Here is a 13,476-nt window from a genome sequence, read left to right on the forward strand (position 1 = left end):
CAGTTGGACTTATAAAACTTTTCCTTTTACGTCGAAGCTCATTTCATTGGGTTTCTTACTGCCTATAATAACGTTGCGCTGCCTAGATTTGGTTATTTCTGCATAACCTTTCATCAAAACAACAAAATATGCACCTTGGTTTTTTAGGGGTAAGAACGTGAAATAATTAGATTCTCGCTGTAACGTGCTCTGGGGAATAACACGGCAGGAAATTTAGCGACCCAATGACAGCGTTATAACAAGGTACAGTGTACTTAGATCATTACTTTAAGTACTTAGATGTACACAGACTTACTCCTGGTTCCCTACTTTGCTCCAAGATCTCTCCAAGGAGACAGTGGGCATGGAACCACAAACCCAGGAGCGTAGGGCTGGCAGCCAGACTCCTAACCCCTGGACACCCCTGTCCTACAGACTGCTAATCCCTGGACCCCTCTGTCCTACAGACTCCTAACCCCTGGACCCCTCTGTCCTACAGACTCCTAACCCCTGGACACCCCTACCTTACTCAGGTTCAGAGCGGGAGCGCAGTGCGGTCATATTTCAGCAGCGGCGTATCGCCGCTGCTGAAATATGGCCGCCGCTGCTGAATTTCTTTTTTTCAACAAGAGGAGAGGAGAGCTTCGGCTTATCTCTTTAAATTACGAGTGTTGTATTATTTTGCGCTACGCAAAATAATGTAACATTCCGTGCGCTACGGACGCTGGATATGCGCTTCATATCCAGGTCATTTCACACACTTGTGAGTAAAGCATATAAACGGAGAGGAGAGGAGAGCTCCTTCTTATATCTTTATATCTTCTTCTATCTTTTTAAAAACTAATGTTATATTATTTTGCGCTAAGGACTCTTCATATCAAGGTCAATTCACACACTTGTGAGTAAAGCATATAAACGGAGAGGAGAGCTTCGTCTTCTCTTTAGAAACAAATGTTATTTTGCGCTAAGGACTCTTCAGATCCAGGTAAATTCACGCTGTGAGTAAAGCATATAAATGGAGAGAACTTCCGTAAAGTTGGAAATAAATTGGCAGATTCTGAGTTTGCGGTTCAATAGATCATCAGTGAAACATTGTTGCGACACAATTGAGTGTAGAAACCTAGAGAACCAGCTACAACATTGTTTTCATCCAAACGAGCCGTCTTTAGCTAACGGTGAATTGCATTGGCTATCTGTGAGCTTAGGGACCGTCTGCAAAGTGCAAAACTGAAAACGACCACAATGGTAAAATTTCAATAGCCTCGCCATTATTGACTCTAGAGCCCCACAACATGTTCCAAAGAGGTATGGCCTCTTTATGGTCCTACTACAACCTTTAGTTTTGAAAAATATATCTCTTCTTATTTTGATGATTATTTATTTAGGAACAATTTCAACAGCGTTGCCATTATTGACTATAGAGCCCCACAACATGTTCCAAAGAGGTATGGCCTCTTTATGGTCCTACTACAACCTTTGTAATGGGGAGAGGGGAGGGAGTGGGAAGATGCATTGGTTTGAGGCACAGAGCTTTTCGATTGTTGGAGTATTTGTGTTATGTGATTTTACTGTATAGGGTGGTTGTTGATTTAATATATTTTTTGTTAAATAAATGTAAATAATAGTTTTAAAGATGATACTTGTAATATGTTCAATCTCTCCATATTTCCCCTGCTCATTACTGTGTACAAATGTACTGTATGTACACCCTGCTGTTGCCGGCAGACACATAGAAACCTCCCGGCAGGGTGCGCTTTGCGAGCACACAAAAAAATTTGCCAGCAGTGAAAAAAAAACAATTCACCTCCCCTGCTGCAACTCCATCCTAGGGGAAACACTGGAGTTGGTTCTCTCTGCAGCTGGAGGGTCGATTCCTCCAGTGTGCTCAGTCCAACTCTACCTTCCAGGTGTTCCTCCAGCGCTCCGGAGCCGTGATGGACAGGTCCGGCCGCTCGATCGCTCGCTCTGCGGAGCGCCTGGCGATAGCGGTAGCGAGTGCTGGACCTCAGCGCTAGCCCGCCCAACCTGCTCTGACACCTTCTGACGACCGCAGGCTATTAGTCTTAGCTGTAGTGCTACTGTTGGACAGCTAGCCTTGTTAAAAGGCCTTGTGATGGGCAGGGCCGGCCAGCTGGGGCTGTCTGTCCGGCCGTCTAGCTACCAGTCACTCAGAGATTGGCGCCTCGGTCTTCATCCTCGCTCGCTCGCTCTCTCTCTCGCTCTGCCCTCCACCTCTCTCCCCCTTTCCCTCTCCAACGCGCCCTGAGGGTCTCTCGCCCTCATTCTCTCAGACCACCTACCACACACACACACACCCCCACACTAGAAGACACCCACACACTCACTAGAAGGCAGCCACACACATGGAGACACACACTGAGACACACATCCATCCATACATACATGGAGCCACACACACACACACACACAGACACACACGAAGACACACACACATGCACACACACACAGGAGCTGCCAGAGGCCCACCCCCACACATCCCTGTGTGGGGAGGTCTCGTGTTCCGCTGCAGCCTCAGTGCTAAAGTAAAACCGGCGCTGCCAGAGGAAACAGACTCCCGTGCTAAGTGGCCACTGGTTATGCAGACATTCTCCATTAAAGATAGGGGATGGCTGCAGGCGCTGCTATCACTATAAGCTACGTTAGCCTGGCCAGGCTGGCAGCACCCGGGCCAGAGGAAGCTTGGGTAATTGTAAAGGCCCAGCGAGAGAATCACACCCCACTGGATCTGCGAGCTGGTTCATGGTTAATCCGGTTTTGGAATGACAGAAATGACTAATTAGGAAGAATCACCAAGACAGGTCTAAAGAGTTATACTTTTTGTTTTTACAAATCAATTAATGTTGGCTGGAAAGATGGCCTTTTAATAAGCAAAGGTCCTCACTTACAAGTCTACTGGTGTTCACCTGACCACAGAGACCCTCACAATCACATCCTTATGTACTGTGTGTCGCCTCTGCTCTGGGTCACCATTGTTACGGGGACAGACGTTTCATATTTATTCATCTAATAAGTAAGATTTGTTGTATGAGGAAAACAGGAAGTATTCATGTATAATAAGGAGATACAGGAACTCATTCATGTTTTAAGGGGGCGCACAGGAAGTCATTCATGTTTTATGGGGACAGACAGGAAGTCATTTGTGTTTTATGGGGACAGACAGGAAGTTGTAACTGTTTTATGGGGACATACAGGAAGTCATTTGTGTTTTAGGGGGACAGACAGGAAGTCAATCACTTCTAATTCCCAGTCACAACCCCGCCCGATGCAGAGGAGCGATAAGCGTGCTTGGGTACACTGCAATTCCGAACGCAGAAAGAAAATAAAACTTGCTCTGAAGTAAACTCAATCAGGGCTTTCTTGGTTGTGAAAAACTTTTTTTTTTTCAAAGAATTCCCACTCTATGCCTCTAGAAGCAAGGTTTGGATAAAGAAAGCAATTCACAGAGACCGAGCGAGAGAGTGTGCTAGAGAGTGGGAGAGAGAGAGCAAGCAAGTGAGTTGTGGAGAGAGCGAGAGCGTGAGAGAGCGAGAGCGTGAGAGAGCGAGAGAGCCGAAGATAGGGAAGCCGAAGATAGGGAGCGAGAGAGCGAACGGTGGAGGGAAGATAACTTAAGCAGCCTTGTCATGCTTCATGGAGTTTGGCATTTCACAGAAGTACACGTTGGAATCTCTCTTTCTCTCTCTCTCTCTATTTCTTTGTCTCAACACATACATACACACACACACACACACACACACACACACCGAGTGAAGAGTGACACATTGGCTGAGTACACTCCCCACTCGCAGTGTGGAGGGAACCAAAGCCTTTTTCTGTCACCAGGATTAAACTGTGGATTAATATGTGACACACACACACACACACACACACACGACGGGTGTGTTTAGCAGCGATGGATCGAAGAAGAGACGCTTCATGAGGTGGACAGGGCTGAAGGCCGGCCGCTGGCCCCACCTTAACGGAGGGTAGCCTGGCCAACGCCTTCGGTGGTCATCCGTTGTTTGTAGTCGTTTTATTCAACTTCTCCGTTTCATTTAGAAGTCGATTATCCAAATGAGAGAGTGCTCAGTGTTTCCCAACCGGGGAAGGCCGACCTTAGGGTGGTAGCAAGCTAGTACCGGTAAAGAACTTGTACTTGTTGGAGAACTGGTTAACGATCATACATGCTCTTATGATACAGAAGTATGTCTCAGATTCTTCCTTAAAAGTGGTACAGAAACTGGTCCGGTAACACTGGGGTAGGTAAACCCCGGTTGGGTAAATACACCCTGGATTGGTACGTATACCCTGGTTGGTTAACACTGGGGTAATTATACCAGGGGTAAAACTGGGGTACGTACACCCTGGTTTGTTAACACTGTGGCCGTTATACCAGGGGTAACCCTGGGGGTACATATACCCTGGTCGGGTAACACTGGGGTAGGTATACCCTGGTCGGGTACGTATACCCTGGTCCAGTACCACTGGGGCACTCATACCCTGGTCGGGTACGTATACCCTGGTCGGTTAACACTGGGGTGCTAATACCCTGGTTGGGTAGGTATACCCTGGTCGGGTACGTATACCCTGGTCGGGTAACGCTGGGGTGCTAATACCCTGGTTGGGCAGGTATACCCTGGTCGGGTAGGTATACCCGACCAGGGTATATATGAAATATGACCGCCGCTGCTGAATTTCTTTTTTTTAACGAGAGGACAGCTTCTGCTTATCTCTTTAAATTACGAATGTTATATTATTTTGCGCTACGCAAAATAATGTAACATTCCATGCACTACGGACGCTGGATATGCACTTCATATCCAGGTCATTTCACACACTTGTGAGTAAAGCATACAAACGGAGAGGAGAGGAGAGCTCCTTCTTATCTCTTTAAAAAACTACTGTTATATTATTTTGCGCTACGGACGCTTCATATTAAGGTAAATTCACACACCTGAGTAAAGCATATAAACGGAGAGGAGAGCTCCGTCTTCTCTTTAGAAACAAATGTTATTTTGCGCTACAGACGCTTCATATCAAGGTCAATTCACGCTGTGAGTAAAGCATATAAACGGAGAGGAACTTCCATAAAGTTGGAAATAAATTGGCAGATTCTGAGTTTGCGGTTCAAAAGATCATCTGTGAAACATCGTTGCGACACAATTGAGTGTAGTAACCTAGAGAACCAGCTACAACATTGTTTTCATCCAAACGAGCCGTCTTTAGCGAACGGTGAATTGCATTGGCTTCTATGAGCTGTCGGCTTTCAGCCAAGAGCTAGGGACCACAATGGTAAATTTCAATAGCGTCGCCATTATTGACTCTAGAGCCCCAAAACTTGTTCCATAGAGGTATGGCCTCTTTATGGTCCTACTACAACCTTTAGTTTTGAAAAATGTATCTCTTATTATTTTGGAGGATTTTTTATTTAGCAACAATTTCGATAGCCTCGCCATTATTGACTCTAGATACCCAAAACGTTTTCCATATAGGCATGGGCTCTTTATGGTCTTACAGCAACCCTTAGTTTTGAAAAATATATCTCTACTTCTTTTTAAGGAATTTCTTTTTATCAAAAATGTCAATATTTTTAGCAACAATTCCAGTACCGTCGCCATTATTGACTCTAGAGCCCCAAAACTTGTTCAATAGAGGCACGGCCTCTTTATGGTCCTACTACAACCTTTGTGATGGGGTGAGGGGAGGGAGTGGGAAGATGCATTGGTTTGAGGCACAGACCTTTTCGATTGTTGTAGTATTTGTGTTATGTGATTTTACTGTATAGGGTGGCTGTTGATATAATATATTGTTAAATAAATGTAAATAACGGTTTTAAAGATTATACTTGTAATATGTTCAATCTCTCCATATTTCCCCAGCTCATTACTGTGCACAAATGTACTGTATGTACACCCTTCTGTTGCCGGCAGACACATAGAAACCTCCCAGCAGGGTGCGCTTTGCGTGTGCAAAAAAAAACGTGCGAGTGGGAAAAAAAAAACATTTCACCCCCGCTGCTGCAACTCCATCCTAGGGGAAACACTGAATACCCTGATGTATGAGGTACACCCTGTTGTACGCAGTAGAGAGAGAGGCCGGGGCATGACGAGCGTCGTCGCGGGCGCCGCTGGGTACCCTGGTGCCAGGACACACGTGGGGATGGGGGAACGGGGGCTATTGTTCAGAAGGGTGGTTAATCAAAGCGGCCCAATTAAAACACTTATCGCCCTGCTCAGGTCCGCTCCAGGGCCACCCCAGACCTCGTTTGGCTGAACCAGCCGACACAAAATAAAAAGGGAGAAAGCGCTGTAGATGGTATCTAGCTCTGGTTAATAGCATGGTGTGTGTGTGCGCGCGTGTGTGTGTGTGTGTGTATGTGTATGTGTATGTGTGTGTGTGTGTGTGTGTGTGTGTGGCCCTGCAGGTAAATTAATGTGTGTGTGCGTGAGAGACACCAGGGAGAATAAAATGTCTCCACTTATTAGAACTGGGGTGGGAGGGTGTGTGTTGGGGTTATGTCGGTGTGTGTGTGTGTGTGTGTGTGTGTGTGTGTGTGTGTGTGTGTGTGTGTGTGTGCGCCTCCAGGGGTGCGTTTGTGCGTGTGTCTTACCTCACGTTGGCTTCACAGCTGGTGGCTGCTTGGTTGAACTGCTCGCTGCTCTGTCTGAACCTCTCCATGTTCTACACACAAACACACACACACACACACAGTTATAAATCATATGAAGACATCACAACATCATGTTCTTATTCTGCATTACACATCCCCGTGCTAAATACGTTACCAATACAGGCAATAAATTACTTTTCCATGCATGCATATGAAAAAGCACCTCAGGAGGGAAGACGGTAGGGAGCTTGGTCACCTAGATTCTCCTTTGCGGTATACTGATGAAAATGTTTTATTCAGTCTAGTTGATTCAAATGTTGTTTCAAACGACCTGCTCCCACGAGACGTATCCCAGTTCCCTCTGAGTCGCGTTGCGTAACGGTTTCTGATAAAGGACTGTAAAGCGCACATCGTTAGGCTCAGGCCACGATAATGTGTACCTGTCTTGAACTCCGTCTCGGAGAGGCTGAGACGCTGTGGCCGCCGGTGATCCCGCTGTGTAAGTGGTGCTGCCGGCATGAAAGCCGACTTCAGAGTGATTATGTGTTCAGACTACGGAGGAGGATGAGATCACTCCGTCAGTACATGTATGCGTACTCTTCTGTTCCCTGTTTGGTCTGAGTCTGATAGGAGCGAAGCTGCCTGGCCCTCGTGAACCCTGAAAGGGGTCCGGAGGTTAAGCCCACCTCAGGGTGGGGGTGGTTGGGGAACAAGCAGAGCTTTGGGGCTGGGGGGCTGACGTTGCACCACCTCTCCTCCACCTTATGGCTGCAGGGGGGGGGGGGGACATCCGTCCCCTCCACCCGACAGAAAAGGAAGTTGAATGGGGATAGACGGTCGCACCGTTGCGATGCAGTTAAGAGACGCAGTGGTACCGTTTAATGTTCTCACCCAAAAGCAACAAATTCTAATTCAATAATCTATAATTCACCAAATCATAAGGATGGGTCTCAGAAATGTCTAGTACAAGATGGGGCTCCAAGCGTCAATAGGCAGAGAATAAGGAGAATCGGGATTCAGATAGAGCTTGTTGGGCAGCAGGTAGGGGTTAGGGCGCCACTGGGGTCAGGGCCTAACCCCTACCTCGCCTTTAGGGTGTCACTGACTGTGGTCAGGGAGCATGGAACCCACAACCTTCCCAACGGGAGTCAAACGCCCTTTCCCCCAGTCTGGTGGATATAGCTTCAGACGCTCCTTCTCCAGATACCGTGGCTGCCGCTACAATAAAGGTTGACAGCTGTTACCTCCGACGCAACGGTTTATTGTGTTTGTCCTCCTCTAAGCACCCCCGACAAACACCGCCTGCCCGCGTGTGCGTCACGACTGTGCGTCTGTGGCTATGAGTCGTCCGTGCAAATGAGTGTACGTGAGTGTGAGTGAGTGAGTGAGTGAGTGTGTGTGTCTGCATGAGTGAGTGAGTGAGTGAGTGTGTGTGCCTGCGTGAGTGAGTGAGTGAGTGAGTGAGTGAGTGTGTGTGTCTGCGTGAGTGAGTGAGTGAGTGAGTGTGTGTGTGTGTCTGCATGAGTGAGTGAGTGAGTGCGTGAGTGAGTGTGTGTGTCTGCGTGAGTGAGTGAGTGAGTGAGTGAGTGAGCGAGAGAGAGTGGGTGTTTGTGTACGTGAGTGTGTGTGTGTCTACATGAGTGTTAGTGTGTGTGTGTCTACGTGAGTGTGTGTGTGTGTGTGTGTGTGTCTACGTGAGTGTGTTAGTGTGTGTGTGTCTACGTGAGTGTGTGTTTGTGTGTGTGTCTACGTGAGTGTGTGTGTGTGTGTGTGTGTCTACGTGAGTGTGTGTGTGTGTGAGTGTGTACGTTAGTGTGTGTGTGTGTGTGTGTCTGCGTGTGTGTCAACGCGATTGTGAGTGTGTGTGTGTGAGGAGTAGGCGGTGTTTGCAGAGCGACCCGTAGAGCGGCAGTGGGCCGGGTCCAGTTTGGGGAGCCTATGATAAGCTGTGGGCTGGCAGCGAGCGGCTCTGAGCGGTCCAACGCTAAAGCCTCCCCAGAGACCCCGTCCCCACCCCCCGGCGTCTGTCACAGCCCACCCACACACACACACACACACGCACACACACACACGAGTACAATGCAAGCTTGGCTTAAATAAATTCAACACGCTCGGGATCAGGCACACACACACCTAAAAACACACACACAAACTTTCACATACACACCTGCAAACACACGCAAAGCCTTACACACACAAGCACAGCTGTGCACGGACTCATGGACAAGCACAAGAATATTGAAGCGTGGTGTGAAAATGCAAAAAAAAACGAACCCTAACACACAGGCACACACACCGCTCCCACACAAATACACCTGCAAACACATCCCATCCCTGCAGACACACACACACACACACATCCCTGCAGACACAGACACACACACATCCCTGCAGACACACACACACACCACACACACACACGCATCCCTGCAGACACACACACATCCCTGCAGACACACACACACACACACACACACACACATCCCGGCAGACACAGACACATACTCACGCAAACCTCGATTGTGCGACTGCTGTGTACACACACACACACAGGCCTCCACAAAGGAAGGGATCTTTGTCCAAACAAGCGCAGGCTACCAGCACACAGCCCGCGGCGGCCCGCCGCCCGCCCGCCTGCCTGCCTAGCGCCGGAGCTAACGCTAATGACCCCATTAGAGACCCCCGGCAGCCTGACACCTGCTCCCCACGCGGCCCCGCCGCACCCCAGTAATGCCTGGTACCCACTGGACGGAGCTTTACCGTCCACTAATCACAAAGATATAATTACACCAGTCAATGTTAGCATGCAGTGAGAGCAGCTAGCAGGAGACGATAGCATTGAGATGGGTTTGTGGTACCAGCTGGCTTTTAGATAAGCTAGCGGTACAGGCTAGCATTAAGACAAGCTAGCGATACAAGCTAGCGGCACTGGCTAGCATTAAGACAAGCTAGTGTTACAAGCTAGCATTAAGACACGCTAGCGGTACAAGCTAGTGGTACAGGCTAGCATTAAGACATGCCAGAGTGAGCAAAGCCAAAGTGGAAATTGAACCAACAGAGTGGAAAGGCCTCCAGGCCAGGTCAATCAGACTATTGGCAACTTTCTATGCCTCATCTTTCAAAATTGTACTTTTCGCAACAACAGACACACACATACAGGAATATGTGTGTTTGCAGGCATGCAAACACAAACACAAACATGATTCTTTCATCGTGGCATGCCTGTCCTCGAATTTCTTTTTCAAGTGTGCGTGTGTCACAAATTTAACTCACACACAAACACACACACACACACACACACACACACACACACACACACAGACACACACACACACATTCCTATAATCAACAGATTAACAGTTTCCTTTGGACAACATCGGGCAGTGAGTTCCCTCCTGTTGTGGGTGCCCAGATAAAGTAAACAAGAGCAATAACAATCACAGCCAATACGCTGATTTAGATAAGAATGAAAGATTCGATGAATGATTCAGAGAGAGCGAGGAGGAAACAAAGCACTGTGTACACAAAGACAGAGGGTCGGATAAGCCCTGCCATGCAACATCTACATCTGTGATATTTACGTCTCTCCAACCTCGCTTTCTCGCTCTTTCTCCCTCCCTTCCTCCTCTCCATCTCTTCCCTCTCTCCTCAACCTTCCCTCCTTCTCTCCTCCTCCCCTCCTCCTTCCCTCCCCTCCTCCTCTCCTCGTCCTCCCCTCCAGCTCTCCCTTCTGCTTCCTCCCCAGTAGTTGTAGACCGCATTCTGTTGGACAACATGGCGAGCCACTTCTGCCTTCAAACACCAGCGTTTCATTCGACCGGCTGAGGTCTTAGCCACCATAATCTTGCATGCCAGTAATTGGCCACCCTCCAATTACTGAAACCACACGATTCCATTTACAGCAGCAATTCAAGTCTCCCCAGCGCCTGGAGTCGAGGTGAGTGGGTTATTTGTGTCTCTGCTCACTTAATTGTTTCACATATAGTAGATTGAATTGATTTATTAATGGGGAATGGATGAATTGGTTTAGAGCAGCAAGAAATTAATATGGACAATGACAAATGGTGAAATACATACACTGGTATACTTTTGGTGTTTAGCCTGCTAGGTATTTCCATAAACATTTCTGTTTATTTAGGATTTTACAGTACTACAACTCTCTTGAGGACCCTCAAAAAGGCGGAGTATTGCTAACATAGACTCCCATGATGCATTGAGATGTGCAAGCCCCCTAGAGTGTCTGACTCATGCCCACATGGTTTCTCAGGCCTGGACCTTAAGAGTCTGAGTCTTTGAGTGACTGTGTTTTCACCTGCCCCCTAAGCACCCTGAACAGAATTCACTGTAGGTCACCTCGCCTCAAAGAGTGTGTGTGTGTGTGTGTGTTTCTGTGTGTGTGTGTGTGTTTCTGTTTGTGTGCGTGTGCATGTTACTGTGTGTGTGTGCATGTGTTTGTGACCTACCCTCTTCTCCAGCAGGTCCAGTTGCTCCTTGTAGAAGGCGTCCATGACTTTCAGATCTGCATCCTTCTTCTGCAGCCGCTTGGCCTTAACACACACAATACACACACATTTAAACACATGCATAGACACACATTTAAACACTCGGAGCTCTGCCTGAGTCTCTGAACAGAGGCCCTTAATGAACAGAGGGCAGCAGGCTATGTGAATAGCATGGCGTTTGTTTTATACAGAATCCGAGCGATATTAGCATTTCATAGCCAGTGTTAGCATACCACAGCAGGCATTAGCATATCATACCTAATGTTATCATACCACAAAAGATATGAACCTATCGCAGCTAATATTAGCCTATCATAGCTCATTTAAGAATATACTCAATATTGGAACATCCCTATTAATATTAGCGTACCACAGTCAAACATTATATTTATTAACAAATCCCAGCTCTTAGTAATCTGAGTTCTTTTTTTATAAAGGAGCCAAGTGTTGGGGTGTTAAATACACACACACAGTAATGGAATCAAAAATAGAGGCAGCTTGCTTCTTCAGATGGAGAGGAAGACGGAAGTGACCAGGAGACAGAGACACACACACACACACACACACACAGAGAGAGAGAGAGAGAGAGAGACACCGACAGAGAGAGAGACACACACACAGAGACAGAGCGAGAGAGACACACACACAGAGAGACAAAGAGACAGAGACAGAGAGAGAGACACACACACACACACACACACACACACACAGACAGACACAGACAGAGAGAGAGAGACACCGACAGAGAGAGACACACACACAGAGAGACACAGAGACAGAGACAGAGAGAGAGACACACACACAGACAGACACAGAGACAGACTGTACTTATTGTAACAAATGCACTAAGCGTCTGCTAAATGCCCTAAATGTAAATGTAAATGTAGACAGAGACAGAGAGAGAGACACAGACGGAGAGAGAGACACACACAGACAGACACAGAGACAGAGACACACAGACAAACAGACAGAGAGCCAAAGCGCGCAAGCCAGAGAGCAAGAGAGAGCTCTAAGGGTATGGAGGTGAAGACTACAGCAGCAGTAGCGGGGAGCTGCAGTGGACACCGGGCGATAATAGGCTGCAGCTTACCAAAAGTTGGAGCTCTGCTGGAGGCTGAGGAGTTAGGAGACAAGCAGCAGGGGGGAAGGCGAGCGGCAGGGAGACGGACAGACAGAGAGACAGGAGACAGGGGAATAAAAGTGTTAAGAAGCCGCGGTTCGCAATTTGCATCCACCCATACGTAGTCATTAGAAAGCAGGACAATGAGGTTATTTTCAATACTCCATTTGAGTCAAAGCGTCTCAGCGGGAGTCGTTATTGGTCAATCCGAACGGCGGGCGTGATTAGTGTCAGACGGAACAGCGGGACGCTGAGAGGGTTATGCAGAAGCCATTGTTTTCATTCATCAGCAGCCTCCACTGCGGAGGACTTGACAAACATCGCAAGGCGATCAAAAGTGCGTTCTTTATTTCATTAAACAACAGCCAGAGCGGTCTGGTTATCAGAGCCTCTGCCGGCTGCTCAGGGATTGGGTGAGGGGTCGCCGGGGGTATACGGGGGGGCGGTAAGGTGGTCTGGATCCTCTAACACAGGAACACCAGCCTGCTGTGAGCCCCCCTCTCTGGACCCCCTCTGGAGAGCCAGTGACCGCGTACGGCCAACGAACAGAACATCGCTCCCTGATATCATCACAACGCAGAGGTTAAAGGTCGGAGAGCCGGACAGTGGGGTTGGGGGGATTGTTGGGGATCCTATGCCTCCTCGGGACGTCCGGAGGGAGGGGAGCCATCAGAAATACCCGGGGTGAGGACATGGAGCCCTGGGCCCTGGGCTGACGGACCGCCACTAAGTAAAGAGAGCCATCTAAGAACATTACGACATCAACCTTCAAACAGAAGTTCAGAGCTGTGGCTGAGGCCTGCCTGAAGGAGCACATAAAGAAGTTGAGTATGTGTGTTTCATTATGATTATTAGGAGTGGGTGAGAGAGAAAGAGGAAGGACGTGGGAAGGAGAGGGCGAGAGAATATAGTGTGAGTCAGAAAGAATCAGAACGAGTAAAACTATTTTTGAAGGACAGTCAATCACAATCCCCCCACACTTCTCTAAGTCTCTTCTGCTGAGAGGTTTCCAGAAGGACGGTGGAACAGGAGAGAGAATAGCGGTCTGTTGGTGACCAGAACACAAAGGATTGTGGGGGAAGATAAGCCGAGAAGTAAAAAGTTGATAAATTGCTGAAATAAATGGGAAAAAAACATTTTCTAAAGACTGCCATTTTGCTCTCACTGAAGCCCCTATGGAAGCATCGGTTTTCCAGAGAGAATGGCAATATAAAGTTCTCTGATAATAAGTATCAAGTTATTATGATGGTAATATTTCAACGTTA

The 13,476-nt window shown here is 47.8% G+C and overlaps 1 protein-coding gene across 2 annotated transcripts in view; it reads right to left on the minus strand.

Moving 5' to 3' along the window:
* LOC307079613 (MICOS complex subunit mic25a-like) overlaps positions 1–13,476 on the minus strand; it is a 36,339-nt gene that overhangs the window by 17,319 nt on the left and 5,544 nt on the right. Inside the window, exons 5-7 of one of the 2 annotated variants that reach the window (XM_079742050.1) lie at positions 12,182–12,205; positions 11,053–11,136; positions 6,590–6,660 (exon numbers count right to left, since the gene is read on the minus strand). In XM_079742050.1, the coding sequence (XP_079598176.1) occupies positions 6,590–6,660; positions 11,053–11,136; positions 12,182–12,205 (179 nt within the window). The remainder of the gene's footprint in view (positions 1–6,589; positions 6,661–11,052; positions 11,137–12,181; positions 12,206–13,476) is intronic. The other variant, XM_079742051.1, reaches the window with a different exon arrangement.

Source organism: Pollachius pollachius, assembly GCF_949987615.1.
Source record: "Pollachius pollachius genome assembly, chromosome: 8".
NCBI classification, from domain to species: Eukaryota; Metazoa; Chordata; class Actinopteri; order Gadiformes; family Gadidae; genus Pollachius; species Pollachius pollachius.